This window comes from Geotrypetes seraphini, chromosome 5 (genome assembly GCF_902459505.1).
Source record: "Geotrypetes seraphini chromosome 5, aGeoSer1.1, whole genome shotgun sequence".
NCBI lineage: Eukaryota > Metazoa > Chordata > Amphibia > Gymnophiona > Dermophiidae > Geotrypetes > Geotrypetes seraphini.
The window spans coordinates 247,649,052-247,674,192 of record NC_047088.1 but is presented as its reverse complement, the minus strand read 5'-3'; the positions used below and the strand labels follow the sequence as shown (position 1 = coordinate 247,674,192).

The 25,141-nt window shown below is 42.8% G+C and overlaps 1 protein-coding gene across 1 annotated transcript in view; it reads right to left on the bottom strand.

The window, feature by feature from the left end:
* The window catches only part of CCDC14 (coiled-coil domain containing 14), a 172,560-nt gene extending 158,704 nt beyond the window's left edge, over nt 1–13,856 (bottom strand). Inside the window, 2 exon segments of the mRNA XM_033945697.1 lie at nt 9,284–9,339; nt 13,549–13,856. Of these exon segments, the coding sequence (XP_033801588.1) occupies nt 9,284–9,339; nt 13,549–13,578 (86 nt within the window). The 5' untranslated portion in view covers nt 13,579–13,856.
* Between the last annotated feature and the right edge of the window lie 11,285 nt (nt 13,857–25,141).

The window sequence follows — 25,141 nt, the reverse complement described above, 5'->3', positions numbered from 1 at the left end:
GAAAGTATGAACCGAGGACCAAGTGGCAGCCTTGCAGATTTCCTCAATAGGAGTTGATCGGAGGAAAGCTACAGATGCCGCCATAGCTCTAACTTTATGGCCCGTCACTCGACCTTGTAGAGGAAGACCAGCCTGAGCATAACAAAAAGAAATGCAAGCAGCCATCCAGTTGGAGATGGTACGCTTCGATATAGGACGACCCAACCTGTTTGGATCAAAGGATATGAAAAGTTGAGGAGACGTTCTGTGAATCTGAGTGCGTTGCAGGTAAAAAGCCAAAGCACGTTTACAATCCAAAGTATGAAGCGCCGCCTCTCCTGGGTGAGAGTGAGGCTTTGGAAAAAATACAGGTAGAACAATAGACTGATTGATGTGAAATTCTGAAACGACTTTAGGCAAGAATTTAGGATGAGTACGGAGAACAACCTTGTCATGGTGAAAAACTGTGAAAGGTGGATCAGCCACTAACGCTTGTAACTCACTGACACGACGAGCAGAAGTGAGAGCAATCAGGAACACAGCTTTCCAAGTGAGATACTTGAGATGAGCTTTGTCAAGTGGTTCAAAGGGAGATTTCATAAGTTGAGCTAAAACAACATTGAGATCCCAAACCACAGGAGGTGGTTTAAGAGGAGGATGTAGATTGAGAAGTCCTTTCATAAAACGAGAAATCATGGGATGTGCCGAAAGGGATTTGCCCTCTAAAGGCTGATGAAAAGCAGCTATAGCACTAAGATGGACTCGGATAGATGTAGTCTGAAGTCCAGATTGTGATAAATGAAGTAAATAGTCCAGAACTGATGGCAATGAAGCAGATCTGGGTGGTAAATTATGTGTAGAACACCAAGCAGAAAATCTTGTCCACTTTTGACCATAACATTGCCTAGTTGATGGTTTTCTGGAAGCAAGTAAAATATCTTGTACAGACGGAGAGAATTGAGAAAAGTCTGTTACAGAGAAAGGTACCAAGCTGTCAAATGTAGAGACTGTAGATTGGGATGAAGCAAAGATCCTTGATTCTGCGTGAGTAGAGAAGGAAATATTGGTAGAAGTAGGGGCTCCCTGGTGCTGAGTTGAAGTAGAAGGGAGAACCAAGGTTGCCTGGGCCACCGAGGAGCTATCAGAATCATGGTGGCCCGGTCTGATTTCAACTTGACTAGAGTCTTGAGAATCAGAGGAAACGGAGGAAAAGCATAAAGGAACTGATTCCTCCAGTCCAGTAGAAACGCATCCGCTTCGAGACGTTGAGGAGTATAGATGCGGGAGCAAAATTGAGGCAGTTTGAAGTTGAGAGGTGACGCAAACAGATCTATCTGCGGAGTCCCCCAACGAGCAAAAATTTGGCGAAGAGTAGGAGAATTGAGTGTCCATTCGTGAGGTTGTAGAAGACGACTCAATTTGTCCGCCAAATAGTTGTGTTGACCTTGAATGTAAACTGCTCTGAGGAAGATGTTGTGGAGAATCGCCCACTGCCACAATTTCAGAGCCTCTTGACATAGGGAGTGAGATCCCGTCCCTCCCTGTTTGTTGACATAATACATGGCTACCTGGTTGTCGGTACGTACTAGAATCACCATGTCGTGAAGAAGATGTTGAAAAGCTTTGAGAGCATAGAAAATCGCTCTGAGTTCCAACAGATTTATAGGACACCTCCGGTCTGCTTGGGTCCAGAGCCCTTGAGTGCAAAGACTGTCCACATGGGCTCCCCAGGCATACATTGACGAGTCGGTTGTGAGGACCTTCTGATGAGGAAGAGGGTAAAACATTAAACCTCTTGAAAGATTCAAAGAGAGCATCCACCAACGGAGAGACTTCTTTAATGAAGGAGTGATGGAAATTAGTCGAGTTGGTGGATCCACTGATTGTTGCCATTGAGATGCCAGTGTCCATTGAGGAATGCGAAGATGAAGCCTGGCAAAAGGAACCACATGAACTGTAGAGGCCATGTGACCGAGCAGAACCATCATTTTCCTTGCTGGAACAGTGGAAAGTTGGAAGAATTGTTGAGAAATTTGAAGGAGTGCATCCTGACGTGGTTGTGGAAGATATGCTCTTAGTCTGATAGTGTCCAGAGTTGCTCCTATGAACTGGAGAGACTGAGAAGGAATTAGTTGAGATTTGGGAAAATTGATGTGAAATCCCAGACTTTGAAGAAAGAGAATAGTTTGTTGGGTCGCTACAATAACCCCTGAAAGAGAAGGAGCCTTGATGAGCCAATCGTCTAGGTATGGAAATACTTGGAGACCCTGGTTGCGAAGAGCTGCAGCTACAACCACAAGGCATTTTGTGAAAACTCTGGGGGAAGAAGCCAGTCCGAAGGGGAGAACTTTGTACTGAAGATGAAGATTTCCTACTTGGAATCTGAGGTACTTGCGAAAAGCTGGATGAATGGGGATATGAGTATAGGCCTCTTTGAGATCGAGGGAGCACATCCAATCCCCTTGATCCATCAAGGAATATAGAGTTGGCAGAGTGAGCATTCGAAATTTCTCTTTGACTAGAAATTTGTTGAGAGCTCTGAGATCCAAAATCGGTCGCAAATCCCCCGTCTTTTTGGGAACTAGAAAATAACGGGAGTAGAATCCCGAGTTCCTTTGGGAGAGAGGAACTTCCTCCACAGCTCGCAGGAGAAGAAGGGCCCGAGCTTCTTGAAGAAGAAGAGGAAGATGCGACTGATTTGAAAGACACTCTCTTGGATGGCGATCTGGAGGCACCTGAAGGAGTCGAAGAGAGTATCCCTCTCTGATGATGGTAAGTACCCAGAGATCTGATGTTATGAGCTCCCATTGATGATAAAAATTGGACAGGCGACCCCCTATGGGGAGGGGAGAATTTGGAAACAGAGAAATTTGAATGCTCAAGTTGAGATTGTCAAAAAGACTGAGCAGGCTTAGTGTTAGCAGGGGTCTGTGACTTTTGTTGTCGTTGTTGTGGAGGAGGCCGACGAGCAGGAGGTCTAGAAAAAGCAGGAGTTGTTTTCTGTGGATAGCGACGTGGAGTTTGTTTGAAACCTCTAGTTGGTGCAGGTTTAGGTTTTGGACGGATGAGGGAAGCAAAAGAGCGCTCATGTTCTGAAAGACGCTTTGTAGCTGCCTCAATAGAGTCATCGAATAATTCATTTCCTTGACAAGGAAGATTAGCCAATCTATCCTGAAGATTAGGATCCATGTCCACTATCCGTAACCATGCTAATCTACGCATGGCTACTGCAAATGCCGATACTCTAGACGAGAGTTCAAAAGCATCATAGGAAGCTTGTAGCATGAATAGTCTCAATTGAGAAAGAGTCTTAAGGATATTCTTAAATTCTGATAGACGAGTGGTGGAGACATCTGGGTAAAAGGAAGACAAAATCTTTAAAAAATGATTGAAATAGGACGTAAAAATGTAATTATAATTCAGAACTCTATTTGCCATCATAGAATTCTGGTATAAACGTCTACCAAATTTATCCATGGTACGGCCTTCCCTACCAGGAGGAACTGAAGCATAAATTTTGGAGGGATGTGCTTTCTTCAATGATGACTCTACCACTAGAGATTGATGAGAAAGTTGAGACTTTTCATATCCTTTAGATGGAACCGTTCTGTAACGAGATTCCAATTTAGATGGGATGGCAGTGATAGAATAAGGAGTCTCCATATTGCGAGTGAAGGTCTGCTGGAGAACAGGAGTCATAGGCAATCTGAGTGATTCTTTAGGAGGATGGGGAAGCTCCATATCCGCCAAGTACTCAGGAGTATATTTAGAGTCTGAATGAAGGTCTAGCTTGAGAGCTTGGCCCATGTCAAAAATAAATTTGGCAAAAGAAACTGATTTTGGGTCAGATGATTCTTCAGGAGAGCCACTGCGAGAGTTATGTTGTACTGAGTAGGATGGAGAATTTTCTCTAGAGTATGTGGAAATGTCCGATTCCATACGCACAGTAGGAGAAGAAGCTGTACTGTGAAGTGGAGTAAGAGAATGTTTCCTCTTCAGACTCCTGGATGGAGAAGTACCCGGTGTACGTGGTATAGAATGAGTCGAGGTGTGTGGAGAACTGTCTCGACGGACTGGCTTCGATGGGGTTCTGGATCGAGAAGGGCTTCGAGTGGAGGCTCGATGTCGAGAACCCTGCTTCGCCTTCGACGAACGAGACAAAGAAGCCTCGGTATCCAACGTCGAAGACTCTCTCCGAAGCTTGGAGGCCACATGTCTGGAATGCTTCGACCGATGCTTCGGAGGAGGTGAGCCCGGAGACGACTCCGATGAAGAAATGTTTTTCGGTGTCCGGGATCGGCTTCGGGAGACTGGAAGCTCCGGTTGAGTAACAGGCTGGTCAGCCCGAGGCAAGGTCAAGGACGGGACCAGTTGAGCCACCAAAGAATTAATCTGAGTGGTGAGGATCGATTTTAACATGTCCTCCAGCATCGGCACCGAGACAGAAGGTTCTGACCTCGTATGTGCAGCAGTACGCTCCGAAGAGGGCGACCTCGAAGGTGAGTATTCCCTTATCTTGGAGGTATGCTTTGAAAGTGGTCGCGCCGAGGACTCTGGTGGCTTCTTGGATACGGCACCTGAAAGGGAACTCGGAGACTTACCCCCCGTAGAAGGCTTCGTGGAAGACGTCGTCTTCGAGGCAACCGAAGTAGAAGAGGTCGAGGCCTTCGAGACCGAAACTCCAGCCGGAGTCTGGGTCGAGGCCTTCGAGACCACAGGTGTCGAGGTCGTCGGAGTCGAGGCCTTCGAGACCGGTGCAGCCGCCACGGTCGAGGCCGGCTCCGAAGATTGCTCCATACCGAAAAGTTGAAAAAATTGAGCACAACGCCGCCGAAAAGCTCGTGGAGTGAGGGTAAAGCAGCGATGACAATCTTCTGGGGAATGAGAGGAACCCAGGCACTGTAAACAACGGCAGTGGGGATCGGTGACCGAAATCACCCGATTACACTGTCGACAACGTTTAAACCCGGTAAGAGGCCGGGACATGGAAAAAATAAAGTCCGTGTCGAACGAAGGAGCCTAGGCCTAGGCCCCAAAGCTCGACGACCGAACTGAAAGGAAAAAAGAATATACTTTTTTTTTTTTTTTTTTTTACGAAAAATAAAAGATAAAATGAAAATGAAAATGAACACAGCGACCGACTTTAACTTAAAAGAAACAGCCGCGGTGATGAGAAGGCAATGCTGCAGAGAAAGAAAACGTGTCTTCTTGTCTCCGCGGAAATAAACGAACTGAGGATCCTCTCAGGAGATGCGCCCCCTAGTTCGGGCGGGAAGGCACGCGCGCAGGCGCGGTGCAGCACTCGAAAGTTCGAGATCTTCAAGCAAGTTTGCTTTCGAGGCTGTCCGCTGCGGGGCTCCGTCGGTGACGTCACCCATATGTGGGAATATGCTGCCTGCTTGTCCTGGGATAAGGAGAAAACGAGATTGAGAAAGAGATAAGGAGGAAAAATAATGAAGTAGAATTTGCTAATGTGACTGATCTTCTTGAACAAACAATTACTACTGATACTGTTAGAGCTACGCTCTTAGTATTATTTGTTTTCGAACAAGACGTGAATATGATTATGAAACTCACAGAAATTATTTGGGGAGCAAAAAGTTTGGTTATATCCTGATGTCGCAAAGACTACACAAGAACAGAGGAAATAATTTCTTTCTATGCGTCAAGATATTATAAAACTGGGAGCAACTTTCCTGTTAGCATATCCCTGTAAATGCTTAGTTAGGTATTTGGGAGTTAAATACACATTTTTTTCTCCTAATCACCTGAAGGAATTCTTGGATGTAAAGAAAATCATCAAGGACTGAGGGGAAAATAGAAATTATAGCTGGTGTTTAGAACATAAAGCCTAATCGTTTAATTTAAATTCCTCGTTAAATTTCTCTCAAAAAGTTTCGATTGACTATCCCCCTATTATGGTGGTCTAAGAAAGGAAAAATTTATTTTTATAAGTATGAATCTGTAATACTTCTGTATTGTTTTTCTTTCCTGTATTTAATGTAACAAGATGTATTCTTGTAAAATTTTGTTGAATAATAAAAATTAAAAATAAAAAAAAAAAGAACAGTGTTTAACACGCGGTACGCGTACCCTTAGGAGTATGCAAGCCGCTTGTTGGGGGAAGGGGTATGCAGCACTACATGGGTCTCCTGCCCCTCTTCTTCCTTATCGCTGCTGCAAGGGATCCCATGCCCTCCTTCCTGCCCCCCCTTCCACCGAAGCACCGCCGCCGGGGATCCCATGCTTTCCTTTCTGCATTCCCCCCTCCGCCGAAGCCGACCCAAAAGGCTTCCCTCTGATATCAGAGGGATGTGTTGTGGCCAGCGGCTTTTGCATGCTGCAAGTGGCTGACCCAGAAGCCTTCTCTCCATTGGAGCTGTATGTCAGAGGGAAGATTTGTGGGTCAGCTACATGCAGTATGTAAGAGCTGCTGCCCATGATGTGTCCCTGTGCGGCTGAAGGCAGGAAGAAGCAGCCAAGCTGGACGGCCCTGAAGGGAGTTATAGCAAGTAAGGGAGAGAGGGGACATGATCGCGGGAGAAAGGAGGGTGGAATTTGGGACAAGGCTGGAAGGCAAGGAGGGGGCACGAACTCGGAAAGAATCACTCTTGGGAGAATTGTTGGGAATAAGTGTGTGAGTGAGAGGGAGGGAAAGAGATGGTGCACATGGGGAAAGAGGAAAATTGTTGGGTATAGAGAGAGAGAGGATTGAGGTAAAGATGCATGGGGAAGTTAAGGAGAAGAGGGAGAAATGTTGGATATGGTGGAGGAGAGGGAACAGAAGATAGACTGAAGGGGATGCAATGGGGAGGAATTTTGGACATAGTGATGGAGGGAGAGATGTGGCATGGTGCTGGAGAGGGGTGCTTACATAAAGAAACAACAGATGGCATTTTGGTCAGTGTATTACTAAACTATAATATATTAGTTTTGCCTGCTTTCAGTTTAATATAGCTTAATAGCTGAATATAGTTTAATACAGTTTAATATAGTTTAATAGCTGAATATGATCCAAATTTCTAATCTTTGTAATACATAAATCAATACTATGGTTTATTTTATTTAATATACCACCACCCTTCCTTATACAATAATAGAGCAGTTCACAAAATAGCAAACATTAGTGATTGATCAGACTTAACTGATAGTACAACAAAAATATCATCAGCATAAAAGGTAGATAAGAGTCTACAGGTTCAGGTTGTGGCAGTACCCAAATATAACATAAAAAGATAAATACCCACTCACCATTTTACCTCCAACTTCACCCTCTGCATTCACCAAGAATAAATTAGTTAATACCTGGTAAAGTTTATTTCCTTTAGTCCTACCAGACAACTTCAGAACTTGGAGGTCATGTTCACTGCCCAGCAGGTGGAGATGGAAAGCAGAATTGTGCTGTGGTTATAAGTAGCATGTACAGTTCCAACAAATCATACCAAAGAGAATATATATTCCAGTATAATAATACTAATACACTCCAAATTCATAAGGAGGAATGAGATACGCGATCCTCAGAGGGTCAAAATACCCAAAAGTTCAAATGGGTGATAACCCATAGAACCCGATCTTCATGGGATCCAAATGTATCTTATTTAATATATTTTTTCTTTTTTTCTTAGTCTTCTATCCGATAATGGATCATAAATAATTTTTACTTAGCTTATATTTAGTTTATAGCAGGGAGCGCCTCCACCAACATGTCCATGTTTCAGACACTTTCCTCAGGGTCGAGGCTCCCAAATCGTACTCATGCACACGGTAGATTCCAGCATGAAATTTTCTCGGATGGAGCGATTTCTACCGTGTGCATGAGTACGATTTGGGAGCCTCGACCCTGAGGAAAGTGTCTGAAACATGGACATGTTGGTGGAGGCGCTCCCTGCTATAAACTAAATATAAGCTAAGTAAAAATTATTTATGATCCATTATCGGATAGAAGACTAAGAAAAAAAGAAAAAAGAAAAAATATATTAAATAAGATACATTTGGATCCCATGAAGATCGGGTTCTATGGGTTATCACCCATTTGAACTTTTGGGTATTTTGACCCTCTGAGGATCGCGTATCTCATTCCTCCTTATGAATTTGGAGTGTATTAGTATTATTATACTGGAATATATATTCTCTTTGGTATAATTTATATATTAATTCCAGTTTTTGTATAGCCATTCATTTAAGGACTCGACAGTTCCAACAAATCAGCATTATTTTTTCATTTTTATAACTAAGCAGTAAAAAAGTGAAACTGGAAAAAAGCCACCTTTAATCCAATACCTAAATCTATTTTTTAAAAAACAAAAAAAAGACACCCTTGACAACAGGAAGAACTTGAGAGAGAGGAGAGACCACACTGTAAACAGACCCCTTTATAAGACCAGTATCTGGAAAATCTGGTAAGACTAAAGGTTAGGAAAATTAGCAGATGAGACAATTTCGTCTGGAATGGTCTGGGGGATGCTAAGGAAGAACTTGCTGGAGTCCTTCCTTCTATAACTTTCTGTTTCATGAAACAGGAAGTTACATTAGAAGGAAGGACTCCAGCAGAGGGAAAGCCCATGAGCAGGCCTGAATCGATGAGTCTGGGTTTACAAAAAATTAAAACAAAATTGATTCAAATCGATTCAGCTGAACTAAATAGGTGAATTGATTCAAATCATGAATTGGGCAGCTCTACAATTCAGGAGCTCCTTCCTGTTCAAACCCCACAGTAGCCTCAAATGCAAATTTACTAAGATATATCTATTCCTCAGAAAGATTTTTTTTATGTTAGTAAATTAACTCTGACAGAGAGACCACTTAATAGGCAAGGGGAGGGACCTGGACTCCTCCAGTTATACTCCAAGGAAAGGATACCCCTTAATTCCTCTCTATCTGCCAAACCTCAAATGGGTGACCAGTTCTCCATCTGGGTCCAGGAACTACTTCACTAGCCAGGTCCTTAGCTGCACAGAATGCTTTTTACCATCTGCTGGAGACAGAGAATACTGAGAAGTAGCAACTGTACAGTGCCTTTTAAAGTGGAGCGCTTGCAACTTATTGGTCTCCATCACCATCTGTTGGCTAACAAGCATAACCTCTATGAGGACTGGTCTGGTTGGAACAAAAAGGATATAATATTCAAAATAACAAAAATGTTGAAAAACAGCAAAAAGCATCATCTGCTTCCACTTGTCTTTGGCATCAAAGTACATAATAGTCAAAGAAACATTTTAATACCTTTCCTGGGGTTGATGACTATAGTTTCAGATAATTACTACCTTAAATTAAATATGAATAGCACAATTATATAAACCTGTACCTTTTTTTCGCAGCGGTTAATTTAGTGGGTCCTGTTAACCTTCCAGAAGATAGAACCTATAGGATAATACATTAAAAAAATCTATACTTTATAACAATGCCAATTAAAATATGCTAATCACCACCAATTTCTAGAATGTAAGAAAAAGTAAGGCCCTCTTTTACTAAGCTGCAGTAGAGGTTCTATTGCAGCTCGAGGTACCAAATGCTCTGATGCTGCTCTGACATAGGAATTCTCTGATTGTCGGAGCATTTAATGCTTCGGCCCACAATAGAAACCTCTACCACGACTTAATAAATGGGGTGTAGGGTAAGAAATGAAAAAAAGAAATAAGCTGTTCTGTGATCTATTTTTATTGCACAAATATTGTACATTTGAAATCTCAAAAGGTTATACACAAATGTTTTAAGCATACCTTGTTAAAATTACAGTGACTGAGGGATAGGGGGTAAATTTTCTTTTCTTCGACCACAAACATTTTGCAATTAAGCAAACTTATCCATATAGATTCTTCCAGTCTGGAGAAATTTGCTCAATTATGAATTATTTCTGGCTGCTTAATTTCTGTTTCATTGTATTAATTACTCAAAAAAGGAATGCCTTATTTTATGTCTTTACCTTGCTCTTTCTAAAACTGCTGAACTTTGCTCCTTTAAAATTTAACTTAACAACCTTGGCCTCTTACTTAGAATAGCCAGGACCAGGATCACAGCTGCCCAGAAAGGGTCTCTCTGGCTAAGAAATACAAACATATATAGCTTACCACAATTTTTTTCAATAAAAAAATTGAGCCTCCAAATTGTGTTACTTATAATCATAACCTAGATCAAAGCTTACTTTGTCTATATGGTCTTCATGTGTAGAAGAATGGCTAGTGTTAGCGGAAAACAAAAACACAAACATTCTTCCCCTGGTCTGGGTCCAGACACACTTAGGCTCAGATTCACTAAGGGCACAGATCAGATCCGATCCGTGTCCGGGGGGGCTGATTCACGAATCGCCCTCATACAAAAGAGGGCGATAGGAATCACGCCCCCAACCGAGTAACCGGATCGCTTTATAGCGATCCCGACGCTTGCGCAGATCATCTGTAGATGGTCTGTACTTGCTTAAAGAGCAGCAACCTTTTTTTATTACTCTTTTTTTACTTTTAACTATTGCGAGTCTAGCAAGCCCATGGTTTTAACCCGCTTTAAACCTACAGGTTAAAACCACGGGCTCGAACTGCGGGGGAAGGCCAGGGCAGAATCAGGGCAGCGTTCAGGGCAGAGAGAGCAGGAGAGTCCAAGGTAGGTTGACCTCGAGGAAAAGAAGGTGACCTCAAGGTGCCTTGCAAGGCAGAGAACGAAGGTGAAGCTTCTCTGGAGTACTGATACCTGAGGCCTGAATATGCAGGTATAGATGACTCACTAAGAGACTGGGTAGAATCCCTCGAAAGAGAAAAAGCAGCGGTATCTGGAGGTGGTGACCTCAACTTTGGAGTTGGAGGCCTCGAAGAGTCTCGAGGCCTGGAGAGACGAGTCTTGTCTTGAGAAAAGGATCTATGCCTTGGCTGATGTGAAGAACCGTACCTTTAACTAGGCAGGTCTCGAGAAAGTCAAGAAGTCTTTGCCCTATGCCTCGGGAAGGGTGATGCCTTATGAGGAGGGAGGGCTGGAGATTGAGACACCAAACGAGATTGAACACCTGGTGTCGAAGTATCTCAAGGCACTGACAAGGACTCTACTCCTTGAGTAGCGTGCTTTTGCTCCAGACAAGACACTCACAAAGACTCGACTCCTTGCATAGAGTGTGAAGAGTCCTCTCGAGGCACTCCCAAGAACTCAATTCCTTGTATAGAATGAGGAGGATCAGCACGAGGTACAGCCAAGGACTCGACTCCTTGTGATACTGCTAAGTGCTCAGGCTGGACTGTAGGCAGCAGAGTCGAGGTAGGAGCATGTTTGGCAAGCATATTACCAAACTGACAATCCAAGATGGACTGGATCATAGCCTCCAAATGTGACACCGAGACTTGAGGATCTGGTACATTTGGCGTGGCTATAGTCTCCGACGAAGAGGAGGAAGAATGACTCTTCAATTTGGACACATGCTTCTTGGGTATCTTGATAACTACTGCTGGTACCTGACCTGAGAGAGGCAGCGAGGCAAGCGTCTCGTCAGGAGAAGACTTAGATTTATTCGAGGATGAGGACCCGCTGAATGAGGACGGCTTGATTAAAGTTGAAGCCGAAGCCGAGGTTGAGGCAGAAGGCAGAACCCTTGTGAGAAGCTTGACCTGATTCGAGGTTGAGACCGGGCCAAGTGGCTCCATACCTCCGAAGAGTATTTCTACCTGAACTCGACGACATTTGATGGCTTGAGGTTGAAGGGTAGCGCAGCGAATACACGACTTCGGACGATAATCAGGTTCCAAACACTGAATACACTACCGATGTGGGTAAGTGAGGGAGATCGTGCGCTGGCAACGGCTACACTTCTTGAAGCCTGTAACTGGCAGGGACATATACGAGAAGATAGCCGCAGCTAAGTCGAAACCCGCTGGCTGAGGCCGCAAGGCAGGCCCTGCCGTGACTGAAAGAAAAAATAAAGTTGTTTTTTTAAAAAATGAAACGCACAAGAAATACACAGTGACCCTGATAAAGAAATAAAACACGAGTCGCAGTGAGAGAAGGCACGAAGTAGAACTAAGTCTAGCACAGAGCATCAAAACAGGACTTCTCGGCTTTGCGGAAAACTGGGAACTGAGGAGAGACTTGCGCAGTGCGGCAGCCGCAAACTTTATGAAGTTCTACAAGCAAGTCTGCTTGCAAAGCTGTCCGCATCTGGGCTCCATGGATGACGTCACCCACATGTGAGAATATGCTGCCTGCTTGTCCTGGGATATTGGTATGTCAGTCTCGCAGTCGGGGTGGGCAGGGAGAGATGGAAGGGTTGGCGGAGAGGAGGATACACTTGGAGGGGGGGGGAAGCGCTGCTGCCTGCAAATCCAGCGCTTCAACTAGGAAGTATTTTCGGGGTAGGTCTTATTTCCGGGGAAACACGGTATGTGAATATATGTAGGATGACAGATTTGGTATATAAGTAGGATGATTGATATACCGGTAACATAAGTAGGATGATTATGGCATAATTATGCCAGTATTAATAACTCTGTATTGTAACACCGCTACAGAAACCCCTGTAACTCTGTTTAAAGCCCATGTCATGTATCGTAACACCTCGCAGAAGTTCTTTGCAACTATTATAACACATCTACAGAAGCTCATGCAAACTACTCTGAATTGAGTAGAAGCTCACAATAAACAATATCTTTTTGAAGGTGCGGTCTCCAGAATTGAAAACAATATTCTAAATGAGGTCTCACCAGTATTAAAGAGGGGCATCAATACCTCCTTTTTCCTACTGGCCATACCTCTCCCTACGCACCCTAACATCCTTCAATCTTTCACTGTCACCTTTTCAATGTGTTTGGTCACCTTAAATTCATCACATACTACCTTTTCAACCTGTTTGGTCACCTTAAGTTCATCACATACTATCACAACCAAGTCCCACTCCTCATTTACACACAAAAGTTTTTCAGTCCCTAAACACTACCCCACCCCCAGATTAAAAGGAAGAAATATAATTTAAAAAGCATTTCAAAAGTGTCATGCACGTCCTAGGTATACGTTTACAATCTGCTGGAAAATAAGTGATATGGGTATCAAAACCAAACCAAAGTAATTTGTTGCTTTGGTGAAAATAAAATATAAAAACAATTTTTCTAACATTATTACTTTATCTTATGGAAAAGGTAAGAAAGCTACGTTTTGACAGTTGAGAACCCGAGCTCCTGTTGCAACCCTTTTCCAGTAGTATCCTTTTAGATAAAGAGCAATAAATTAGTTGGTGAGAATTTTAAGGGACATGAGACTAGATTTAGAGTTATATCTAGCCAAGAAAGACAAGGAGTCAGTTTCTAGCCCTCACCCCTGGTAGTTATCCTTCAACTTCAAGGCCCTTTAATAAATGTTGGGTGGGAGAATTAACAAGGGGCAGCAGCCGCGGTTGGAAGGCGTGCGTTTGGGAAGACGATACACTTCTTTGGCATGTCACAATACGAAACAAAACCTAAAAAGTCCTTTAACTGCAGAAGCCAAGCTCCAGCAGATGGACAAATAAACGCCTCCCCTCCCCCCTCCCCGGAGGCATTCAGACGTAGGTATTGCAAAGTCTCTCCTGAAAACTCGGCGAGGAAAACAGAAACTCTTTTCCCCTACCTTATGCGATCTGACTCCTTGCTTCGCCATAGTACAACCTATCCATGCCTGCCGCCCTAGTACAACCTATCCATGCCTGCCGCCCGACCTCCGGAAGTTTAACGCCCAACGGCCATTACTAAACGAACTGATGTTTGCTTTGTGAACCGCGCGCGCGCTCTGTGAGCGGGACTCGCAAGCCAGTAGTACGATCCTTTTGTTTTCTTTTCGGCGGTACTAGGGTGCCGGAAGGGCGCGAGGCAGGCGGCGACCAATGGCTGAGGGCGCGAGGGAAGCGGCGACCAATGGCTGAGGGCGCGAGGGAAGCGGTGGGTCATAGACGTGTATCAGCACGAGGAGATGGGCCCGTTTGGTGAGTTCCACAACCGGCTCGTTTGAGCTTACCTGCTCATTCTCAGACGTCGCACCTCATTTAGGTCTTCTCTAGAAACAACGGGTGCGTTTCTGCATCCCCCCTCCCCAACTCAGCTTGTTATCGCAATTTCTTTCAACTTCAAGGCCCTTTCATACCGTTTAATATTCTTTACGCCAACAATAAATAATGAGTGGGAGAATATTTTGTTATTACCATTTTAAAACATTATCTCCTGTTTTGTTTTTTTTTAATCTTAATCTCCAAGAGTCTAGTTTTGTGATAGAATGCGTTTGTGAGAAATTTTACAAAAGGCAGTACAAGCGCCTCTCTATATGCACGGTAAGCAGAACCAGCTCCAGTACTGCACGCATGCAGATAGATAAATTACATTTGCTTTACAAAATAAACTGCTGTCCACATACTAAGTATTGTTTATTGAATCTTTCATAACTTAAGTACAAAGGGGAACATGGTAAAAACCAGGTTTTCCAGGATCTCTGTTCATTGAGCCATACAGGAGCCAACTTTTGAAAATTATTCATTCGATGTACTAAGCCCAATAGAAATGACCTCTCCCTGGACATAGTCAAGAAGGGATTCTTTTATATTTATATATTTTAAGGAGTATAAGTAAGTTTGTCAAGTGATTAGTTAAAATGTTTCTGATTGACTATTATACACTTGTTGTAATATTTGAAAATGAATAAAGATTTTTTTTTTTTTTTTTAAAAGAACTTTATTCAATGCACCCACAGAGCTGGCTCCTATGGTGTGACACTGCAACTAAGTCATAGCAGTTCAGCAGGCTAGCGTTTCACCTGGGTTAGGAGTACACATCCAGTTTTCAGCTGGCCTGACTGCCATCATAGCATTCAAACTAGCAACAGAAAAGTGGTTTTCTTGCTGCCTCAGACGCATTGCCAGAGGTTGTGGTAAGAACGGATAGCTTAGCTGGTTTAAAGAAAGGTTTGGACAATTTCCTGGAGGAAAAGTCCATAGTCTGTTACTGAGAAAGACATGGGGGAAGCCACTGCTTGCCCTGGATCGGTAGTATGGAATGCAGCAGTGGGTGGAGAAAGGAGTGAAAGAGATGAAGGACTCATGGGGGTGGTTCCAGACCCATGGCATGGGGAAGAGGGAGAGGTGCAGGGGGAGCAGATGAGGGGGGGAGAGAAACTGGACTGGGAGGGTAGGGGAAGAGGTACTGGGCCCAAGAAGAAGAGAGGTGGAGGGAAGAGAGTGAGAGACCAGACCATAGATAGGGGAAAAGAGACAGATGGGAGGGAAGAGATGCTGTATCCATTGGGGAAGGAGAGAACGGAGGGAAAGGAAAAATAAAACTGCTGACTGCAAGGGGAAGGGAGAGATGCTGACCCTGGGGTAAGGGCTACAAGTAGGAGGGGAGTTGAGAAGGGGATATGGTGGACAAGGGATGGGACAGGAGGCACGGAGAAAAGATAGGAAATGATGGGCACCAAATGGAAGGGGGATAGGGGCACTGAGAAGGCAGATGAGGAATATGTGAGGAGGATAGAGACAGGGTCATAAGAGAAGAGATGCTGGATAGGAGAGATAATAGACCCAGAGGGTAGAGATGGAGAGAGAGGCCATGTCAAATGGACAGGGCAATCTGGCAAGAAACTTAGGCAGTGGCGTACCTTGTATATGTGACACCCAGGGCCCACCATTTTTTGACACTCCCCCCCCCCCATCTGTATGAAAAACATGATTTTTAGTAACAATCCACATGTCACACAAAGAGTGTACTTAGAAAAGGCAGCATCTTACATACTGCAGTGAGTAGTACAACATCAATACACCCATTGTAAAACTAAACAAACCAGACTAGTACAGATCAATCCTGCACAGTCAATCCTAACAGAAAACCTTGTCTTTCGAACTCACAGAACACAGAAAACACCTTCCCTTAGTATGGAATATGTACCACTTCTCCCTCCGTATTCGCAGTGGATGCGGGCGGAACATAGGCGCAAATAACTTTTTTATATGTTATTTGCGGTTTTGAGAAAGCGCCATTGTTTTTACTATTGAAACCGCGAATAACTTTTCAACTGTTATTCGCGGTTTTTGAATTCAGCTGCAACTATTATTACTACTATTGAAATAAGCAGCCACTATTACTTCTATTGAAATTCTCTAATTTTTATTACTGTATACAACAATACCTGTACAGCCAATTATTTAGCCCAAAAATCCTGGTTTATATTTGAGTATATACAGTACATTACTATTTATTCAGTTTCATTTCATCTGAGCAGATCACACCTGGTTTGGGGGAATTTCCCATACACCTCTTTCTCCTGTCATCTTCTAAAGGGCTGTCGCCAGCTTTGGTACAAACTGAAGGGGGCAGCAGAGACCATGGAGAAGGAGGAGGAGTTGGAAAGCTGTGATTGACATCCAAGTTTATTAAAATTTTGATAAAATGCCAATCATAATTTCTAAGCGTTTTACAGTAAAAAAATAAAGGAAACAATCAAGAATCAAATTAAAACAGTCTGTATAACAGGCTTTACAGACATAACATGCAATAAAGGAAGGGGGGAAAAAACTACAATATTTAAAAGAAAAGAAGACATTGAAGGTAAAACCAAGGGGGAAGGGGAGAAATCAGAGTTTAAGTAGATCAGAGCGTTCTGAGAACAAGATCAGCTTTCGTAAGCATCTTTGAAGAGGAAGCATTTCAAACTTCCTTTGAATTTATCTAGATTATTTTCTGCCTTATATGTGTTAGTAGGGAATTCCAGATTGTGGGAGCAGTAACGATGAATGACGTGGCCCAACGAGTACTGATGATCTTTTAGGAGGGCATAGCACAGCTGGATAACCCTATGATTCAGCATATTATCCCTATCTACTGGAAAATATATTATCAAGGTAAGAACCTAATCTCTGTTATCCCAGGACAAGCAGGCATGATATTCTCACATGTGGGTGACGTCATCTACGGAGCCCCGATGCGGAAGCATTTTCAAGCAAACTTGATTGAAGATTTAAGTTTGCTCTGCTGCTCCACGCATGCGTGCCTTCCTGCTCCACTAGGGGGTGCATCCCCTCGTGGTCTCCAGTTCAAAATTTTCCGCTGAGCCTAGAAGTCGTGTTTTTCAGGCTCTGCCCCAACTGCCTTCTAGCACCGCGATTTTTTCTTGTTTTTTCTCGATTAAGTCGCTGTGCGCGAATTCTTTACTTTTCAACTTGATTCCTGCTTCGTTTTGACGACCCGGAGGCTCCCGTGGCCGCGTGGCTACTCGAGCCGCGGCTACTTTCAATTCTATGTCCCGGCCTTTGACCGGCTTTAAAAAGTGCACCTAGTGTGAGCGGCTTCTTTCCATCACAGACCCGCATCGCCGGTGCATCCTCTGCAAGATTCTCAACCTGGTGTTCCTCCCACAGCCAGGACCCGGTGTCGGTCCCTGTCCCTCTGGTCCTTGACTATTTACTTCAATTATCTCATTCCGGCCTAAAGACCAACTCCATTCGAGTACACCTCAGTGCGATTGCGGCCTTTCATCAGCCCCTGGAAGGGAAAGCCCTCTCGCTCCATCCCTTAGTCTCTCGCTTCATGAAGGGTTTTCTGAACGTCCACCCTCCTCTCAAACCCCCCCCCCCCCGGTGGTTTGGGACCTTAACGTGGTTCTGGCTCAACTAATGAAACCTCCATTTGAGCCCCTAGACAAATGCCATCCAAAATTCCTCACTTGGAAGGTGATTTTCCTGCTCGCGCTCACTTCCGCCCGGCGGGTTAGTGAGTTACAAGCTCTGGTAGCGGACCCACCCTTCACGGTATTCCATCACGACAAGGTGGTACTCCGCACCCATCCAAAGTTCTTACCTAAAGTAGTGTCTGATTTTCATCTCAATCAGTCCATTGTCTTGCCTGTGTTTTTTCCCAAGCCCCACTCTCACCCCGGAGAAGTGGCGCTCCACACTCTTGACTGCAAGAGAGCATTGGCCTTTTACCTCCAACGCACTCAGTCACACCGGAAAGTCCCACAACTGTTTTTGTCCTTCGACCCAAACCGGTTAGGTCACCCAGTTTCCAAACGCACCTTGTCCAACTGGTTGGCCGATTGCATCTTCTTTTGCTACGCTCAGGCTGGTCTCGCGCTGCATGGTCGAGTAACGAGACACAAGGTCCGAGCGATGGCAGCCTCCGTAGCATTCCTCAGGTCCACACCTATTGAGGAAATCTGCAAGGCTGCCACGTGGTCTTCGGTTCATACCTTCACCTCCCACTACTGTCTGGACTCACTGTCCAGAAGCGATAGCCAGTTCGGCCAATCGGTATTGCAAAATCTATTTGCTTAAATTGCCAACTTCCCTCCATCCCTTTTCAGTTAGCTTGGAGGTCACCCACATGTGAGAATATCATGCCTGCTTGTCCTGGGATAAAGCACAGTTACTTACCGTAACAGGTGTTATCCAGGGACAGCAGGCATATATTCTCACAACCCGCCCACCTCCCCGAGGTTGGCTTCTTGGCTAGTTAAGTGAACTGGAGACCACGAGGGGATGCACCCCCTAGTGGAGCAGGAAGGCACACATGCGTGGAGCAGCAGAGCAAACTTAAATCTTCAATCAAGTTTGCTTGAAAATGCTTCCGCATCGGGGCTCCGTAGATGACGTCACCCACATGTGAGAATATATGCCTGCTGTCCCTGGATAACACCTATTACGGTAAGTAACTGTGCTTTTATGAAAGTCTAGAGTACAATGCTAGAGTTAGAAGTCTATGCCCCTTCATTTTATTTTGGAAAGCTCAGAAAACTTTCTTGTTTACTAAACACTTTGGAAACTAAGCTATTCTAGATTATATTCTTCTTCTTTATTATGTACTATAGTTACATTATTGTAAACTGAGTTGAGCACCTTTTTGGCTGAAGACCCGATCTATAAAATTAAGTTTTAGTTTAGGGTTAGTAAAAAAAAAAAAAAGTAATGATAGTCCAGACAGACACTGTTTGTGATATTTATCTTGGACTTTGTGAATTAAGTTCTGATTATAAACTCTGGTTGGTAAGTATTAGAGAATGACATGGTGAGTGTTGCACCGAAACAGGGACATTAAAAAAATGGTCGCCGCGGGAACGGGGAAAAGGCCATTCACTGCCCTGTGGAGCAGTAAATGGCCTTGTCCCCACAGTTAACTGAGGATTGCGTGGTCCAACATAAGAATTGCCTTCTCCGGATCAGACCCATGGTCCATCGAGTCCGGTGATCCGCACACGCAGAGGCCCAGTCAGGTGTACACCCGATGTAGTTTCTGTCACCCATATCCCTCTAAGCCTTTTGTAAGGAGATGTACATCTAATTTACTTTTGAATCCTAGAACTGTGGATTCCGTAATAACCTCCTCTGGGAGAGCATTCCAGGTGTCCACCACTCGCTGTGTGAAGCAGAACTTCCTGACATTTGTCCTGGACTTGTCACCCCTTAGCTTCAGTCCATGCCCTCTTGTCCATGTCACATTGGACAATGTGAATAATTTATTTTCCTGTTCTAGTCGATGCCTTTCACTATTTTGAAAGTCTCAATCATGTCCCCTCGCAGTCTCCGCTTCTCAAGGGAGAACAGTCCCAGTTTCTTGAGTCGTTCCTCATATTCAAAGTTCTCCATACCATCTATTAGTTTCGTTGCTCGTCTCTGCACCCTCTCCAGCATTTTTATATCCTTCTTTAGGTTGGGAGACCAATGTTGGACACAGTATTCCACGTGTGGTCTGACCATTGCCCTTCCAATTGTGGTCCTGCCATTTCCCTCCCTCCCTCCTTCCCTTCCCATTACCTTTGCTGGCTTACTTTAATTTTCATCTTAACAAGCCGCCGGAGCCTTGAAGTCATGTGCGGCAGCTGTAAAGTCCTCCTCTGACGCAACTTCCTGTTTCCGGTTGTGTCAGAGGAGGACTTTCCAGCCAATGTACGCAACTTCAAGGCTCCAATGGTTTAAGATGAAAATTAAAGTAAGCCAGTGAAGGTAAGGGGAAGGCAGGGAGGGAGGGAGATGCTGGACTGTGGCGGGAGGGAGGGGGCTGCTGGACTGGGCGAAAGGGGGTGGAGAGGAACAGACGCTGTACACTTTGGTGGGGAATATGTGTGGGGACGGGGCCCGAGCTCACGGGGACGGGGTGTAGACAGGGACAAAATCTTCTTAATACCCCTTTCTGAAAAATATTAATACCATGCACTTAAACATCTTTTCGGTCACTGCACCCTCCCTCTGGAACTCTATACCCAATTACATAAGAGAGGAAACAAATTTAAACCACTTTAAATCCAAATTAAAAACCTTCTTATTTAAAGACGCCTTCGAGTAGTACCTACTCTTTTAAAGATGCTGTTTAATAACAACTACCCTTCTAAGGACAATTTGACTTTCTTTCTTTTAGCCTTCCCCCTACCTCTTGTCCTTTCCTTCACTGTCTCTTTCCTATAAGATTGTAGCTCGACCCCTTTTTTCCTTTTGTACAAGTCTGTCTGTTTGGTTAATTGCTCCCCCAAATATGTTTGTTAACTTAACTGTTTTTATTGATTAATATACACCACCTAGAAGCCTGATTAGGTGGTATAATAAATTTTTAAATAAACTTGAAATTTGAACTTGAAACTTGACTCTCTAGTATGTATAATGGCACATAGCCTTAATTTCTTCTCAGAGCCTAATGCTCTTGCTGTGCAGACTAGGGCAGCCCGATTCAGGGAAAAATTCAATTCGATTTGGCCTATTGAATTAATTTTTCGATTCGATTCAATTTACTTTTCCCACCCAATAGGGTATTTTATTTTTATTTTCAAACATCCTGGTGGGTTTATTTTGTAGCCTTTACATCCACCTCATACCCCTTTGCCATCTCCAGCCCCATGCCAGTGCTGTACTGTAAACAAAATAAACAAAAAAGACTTTTCCTCTTTCTCTGGCATGATACACATTTCAAATCTGACATATTGTATTGGAATCTATCTATCTATATAAAATTGGATGTATATGTATGTTCCAGCATAACTCTGAAATGCATGGAGAGATTTCAACCAAACTTGGTATACATATCACTTACTATCTGGGAAAAAATACTGTTGGGGTAGGAAGGGGGTGACGTGTTTTATATTGAATGGAGCAGAAGATTGGGATAAATAAATATCTGGGCAACGCCGGGTGATAAGCTAGTCACAAAATAGAAAATAAATTTTTTTTTTTTTTTGGTTCTGGTTAGAATGGAGATTAATGTTTCCTTTACGTCTGAGTCATGTAATCAGTATTCAAATGCCAAGGTTATATAAGGATCACAAAATATTTGTTGATACTTGGAAAACTATAAGATATATAAGTAATCTAACTCCTATTCCAATAACTAAATCAACGACTCAAACAATATGGCTCAATCCAAAGATCAAAGTTGGCGGTTTTAAAATTATCTGGAAACATTGGATGATTGCTGGAATTCGTATTTTAGAGGATGTAATGAATAAAGGTAAACTGCTTGAGTTTTCACAATTGCAAAATAAATTCGGTTTGAATAAATCACAATATTTCAGATGGATGCAATTGAAGCAGGCCATTCAGGTAGGGTTCCCTGAATGGAAAAATCTTAATAACTATCATAGTATGGAATTCTTATGTTTTCAGATAGACTCCATGGGTCACCAGGCCGCAATGTGGTATAAATTAATATCTGAATTCGTACATAAAAAGAAAAAAAATGGTCTTAGAGATATTTGGAGCATTGAGATTAAGCATCAGATTAATGCATCTCAATGGCCACGACTTTGGTCTTGGAGGTTAAAATGCACATTGTCAGCTTCTATGAGACAAACTTGTTTTTTTATTTTACATAGAGCTTTATGGACCCCCACACGTTTACATAGAATAGATAGCTCTAAGTCTAATAGATGCTGGCATTGTCATCTTGAACCAGGGACATTAGATCATCTTTTATTCTATTGTCCATTCATATTAATATTTTGGAAATCAATTTGGCCTCAAATTAATAGGATGTTAGAAAATCCGGTAGCCTTGACATATGATACGATTATGTTTGGTACTGCAATGAGAGCTCGAAGTCAAATTTCATCAAATAACAATAAACTATTATTTATATTGACCGGAGTAGCAGTACAGCAAATTACACATAATTGGAAAAATTATGACAGATTGAACTATAATTTTTGGTGGAACTCAGTTTGCCATATATATAAGATGGAGCGTACATTTGCAACACAAAAAGGATATATGGATAAGTTCAAGAAGATTTGGGGACCATTAACAGATTTTTGCAATGAATGATTTTGGGTTTTTTTTTCCCATAATAAGATAATGGTTAAAGAAGGGAGGGAGGGAAGGGGTAAGGAATTTATTCTCTTTATTATACATTATAAAAAATATATCATAATGAATAGTCCTATGAGAAATTAATGTGATAAAGGGAGAGAAAAGGGTTCATAATTAAATAATAATTGATAAAATCATTACAATATATATGTTATATAAATTCATAAGAAAAATAATATAAAATATGGTTTATATAAAATACATTATAGAGATATCAAGTGTATTGTTAAGATAAATGTATGGAAAATTTATAACACTTGTTGATATGTGAAAAAATCAATAAAAAAAACTTAGAAAAAAAAAAAAAATAAAATAAAATTTTTTTCCTACCTTTTGTTGTCTGGTCATTTTATTATTCAAATCATGTTGGTCCCAGGCTCTGGTTTAAGTTTGTCTTCTGTTAACTCGCTCACCAGGGTCTCCTGCCCATTTGACATTTTCTTCTTTCTCCGTGCTCATCATCCATCTTCCATTTCTGTACCGTCCTTTCCACTACCATATCCAACATTTCTGTTTCTTTCCCACTGTCTACCATCTCTCTCTCTGTCTTGTGCCCTGGACCAAACTCCCCTCCATTATCATGTGCACCATTTCTTTCTCCTTATGCACCATTTCTCACTGCCTATATCCTAGGTCCCAACATTTCTCCCTCTCCTCCATGCATCTCCCTCTCTTGCACCATATGCAGGATATTTCCCTCTCACCCCTTTCTATCTCTGTTGCATTTCTTCCTTCCTCTCCTCCATCCCATCTCCACCAATTATTCCTCTCTCCTCTCCCCCCCCCCCCCCATGTGCAGCATCTTTCCATCTCTATCCCCCTGTGCAGCAGCTTTCCTCCTTCCTGTCCCCCTGGGCATCAACTTTTCATCCCTTCCTCCCATCCCCCTGTGCAGCAGCTTTCCATCTCTCTTATTCCCCTGTGCAGAACCTCCCAACCAACCACTCCACCCTCCTTTAGGCCTCCGAAAGTAGCAGCAACGGCTGTGACTGGCTTGGCAGAAGCAGTGCGGAGAACAGGCTTCACGTGGCCTGCCTGCTAGGGCTTCCCTCTGCCGTGCCATCAGTGAAGCAGCCGAGGGAAGGCCCCAGTGGGGCAGACCAGGTGAAGCTCGTTCACTGTGCTGCGTCTGCCAAGCCAGTCACTGCCACCACTGCTGATACTATAGGAGGCCCGGAGGTATGTCAGGAGTCAGGATTCACTGAATCAGTGAATCCAATTTTTTTAGAAAGTGAATCAGTTTGAATCGATTCACCGAGGTGAATCGGCGAATCAATTTGAATTGACAAATCGGGTAGCACTACTACAGACATAGGTGTTGACTATTTTCATAGAAGAATGTGGACTAGCAAGGATTTTCATGTCCCACCCTTTTTTTTTTTTTTTTTTTTAGAACTGCTGTGCAACATCCCACATGCTTTGGACTAGTATTACTACTACTAGTATTTATTTCTATAGTGCTACTAGATATACACAGTGCTGTACACATTATATGCAGGTACTTACTCTGTCCCTTGTAGGCTCACAATCTAAATCTGGACGGATTCTAAGGAAGGAGAAATGATGCCGTACCTGATAATTTTCTTTAGTCCTACCAGACCAGTCTAGAAACCCTCACTAGCTGAATATTACTGAACTTCTATTCTAGATTGTTTTCCTGTTCCTTACCATTTCATAGTTTAAAGTATTTCTATTTTGCGATTCCACTAACTTACCTGATCTGATTTTCAAGAAGCTCCTGACCCAGCTGGTGAGCTGTGTGTCAATAGAGTGAAATAGTACCTGACGGATATGATTAATGGATGAATGTGTCATTTGACCTGAAGTGTGAACATAAGCTCCGTTACTTGGTTATTCAAGATACTGAGCATTCTAAGGCTACATGGTACCCTTCAGAGACAAAGCACACAGAACTGTTTTGTTACTCTGTCTCCCCTGATCGAGGGGCATCATTTTCTGGACTGGTCTGATAGGGGTGAAGGAAAGCAAATTATCAGGTTAAGCCATAATTTTTCCAAACTTCCCAGCCCTCAGTTTGCAGATGCTGATCTAACCTGATAACTTTTCTTTTTTCCTCAATATCCTGTATGGTAGTCTACTCTGCACTGCAACTGACACATGTATAAAAAGCTGTCTTGTGAATGTTTGATTCTGGTAACTATTAATATTCAAGTGTTCAGGATTTGTATTTATTTTTAATCACTTTTTCATGTACAAGCATGCATGCCCCGCACCATTATTTAGTGACAGTCATATCCTTCATTTAAACTGGGAGAATCCTGAAGTTAGTTAGTTCTTGTAAACATTCAAATATTCTTAATAGAGAGTTATACAAAGTAAGTGAAATGGTCCAGTTCCACAGAGATTGAACAGAAGTAAAACACAATAATAGTAATTAATTTGATATACCACCTTTCTGTAGTACAACCAAAGCAGTTCACATAATAGACATAGTATTGCTAGAAAACAGTGTGACATTGGCTATGACTGTTGTTACATTGATTATATTATGTATAAATAATGTAATAAACATTTTTTTAAGTAGATTTCTTAAATACGTAGTTATGATGCTGTTATCATCCCCAACAAAAACCATCATAGTCAGTAAAAGGAATCTTCCCTTTAAGAAATTTTGAAGCTAAACAAGTCTAGGTGAAGTCAAGTGTCCTTGAAAGCACTATTAATAAATAGGAAAAAAAAATCAGAAAAAGCACAGTGCTGAGTGCCAAACAGTTTGTAACCTTCACATTTAATTACTGTGCCAAATTGTTTTAGTATATTCAGATAGTAAAAGAGGCTTCATAGGTTTTTGTCTTTCAGGCACATTTATTCAGAAGCTCATTTATGACTCCATTTTCCATGATTGAAATTGCTGGTATTATTGTTGTTGGTTCT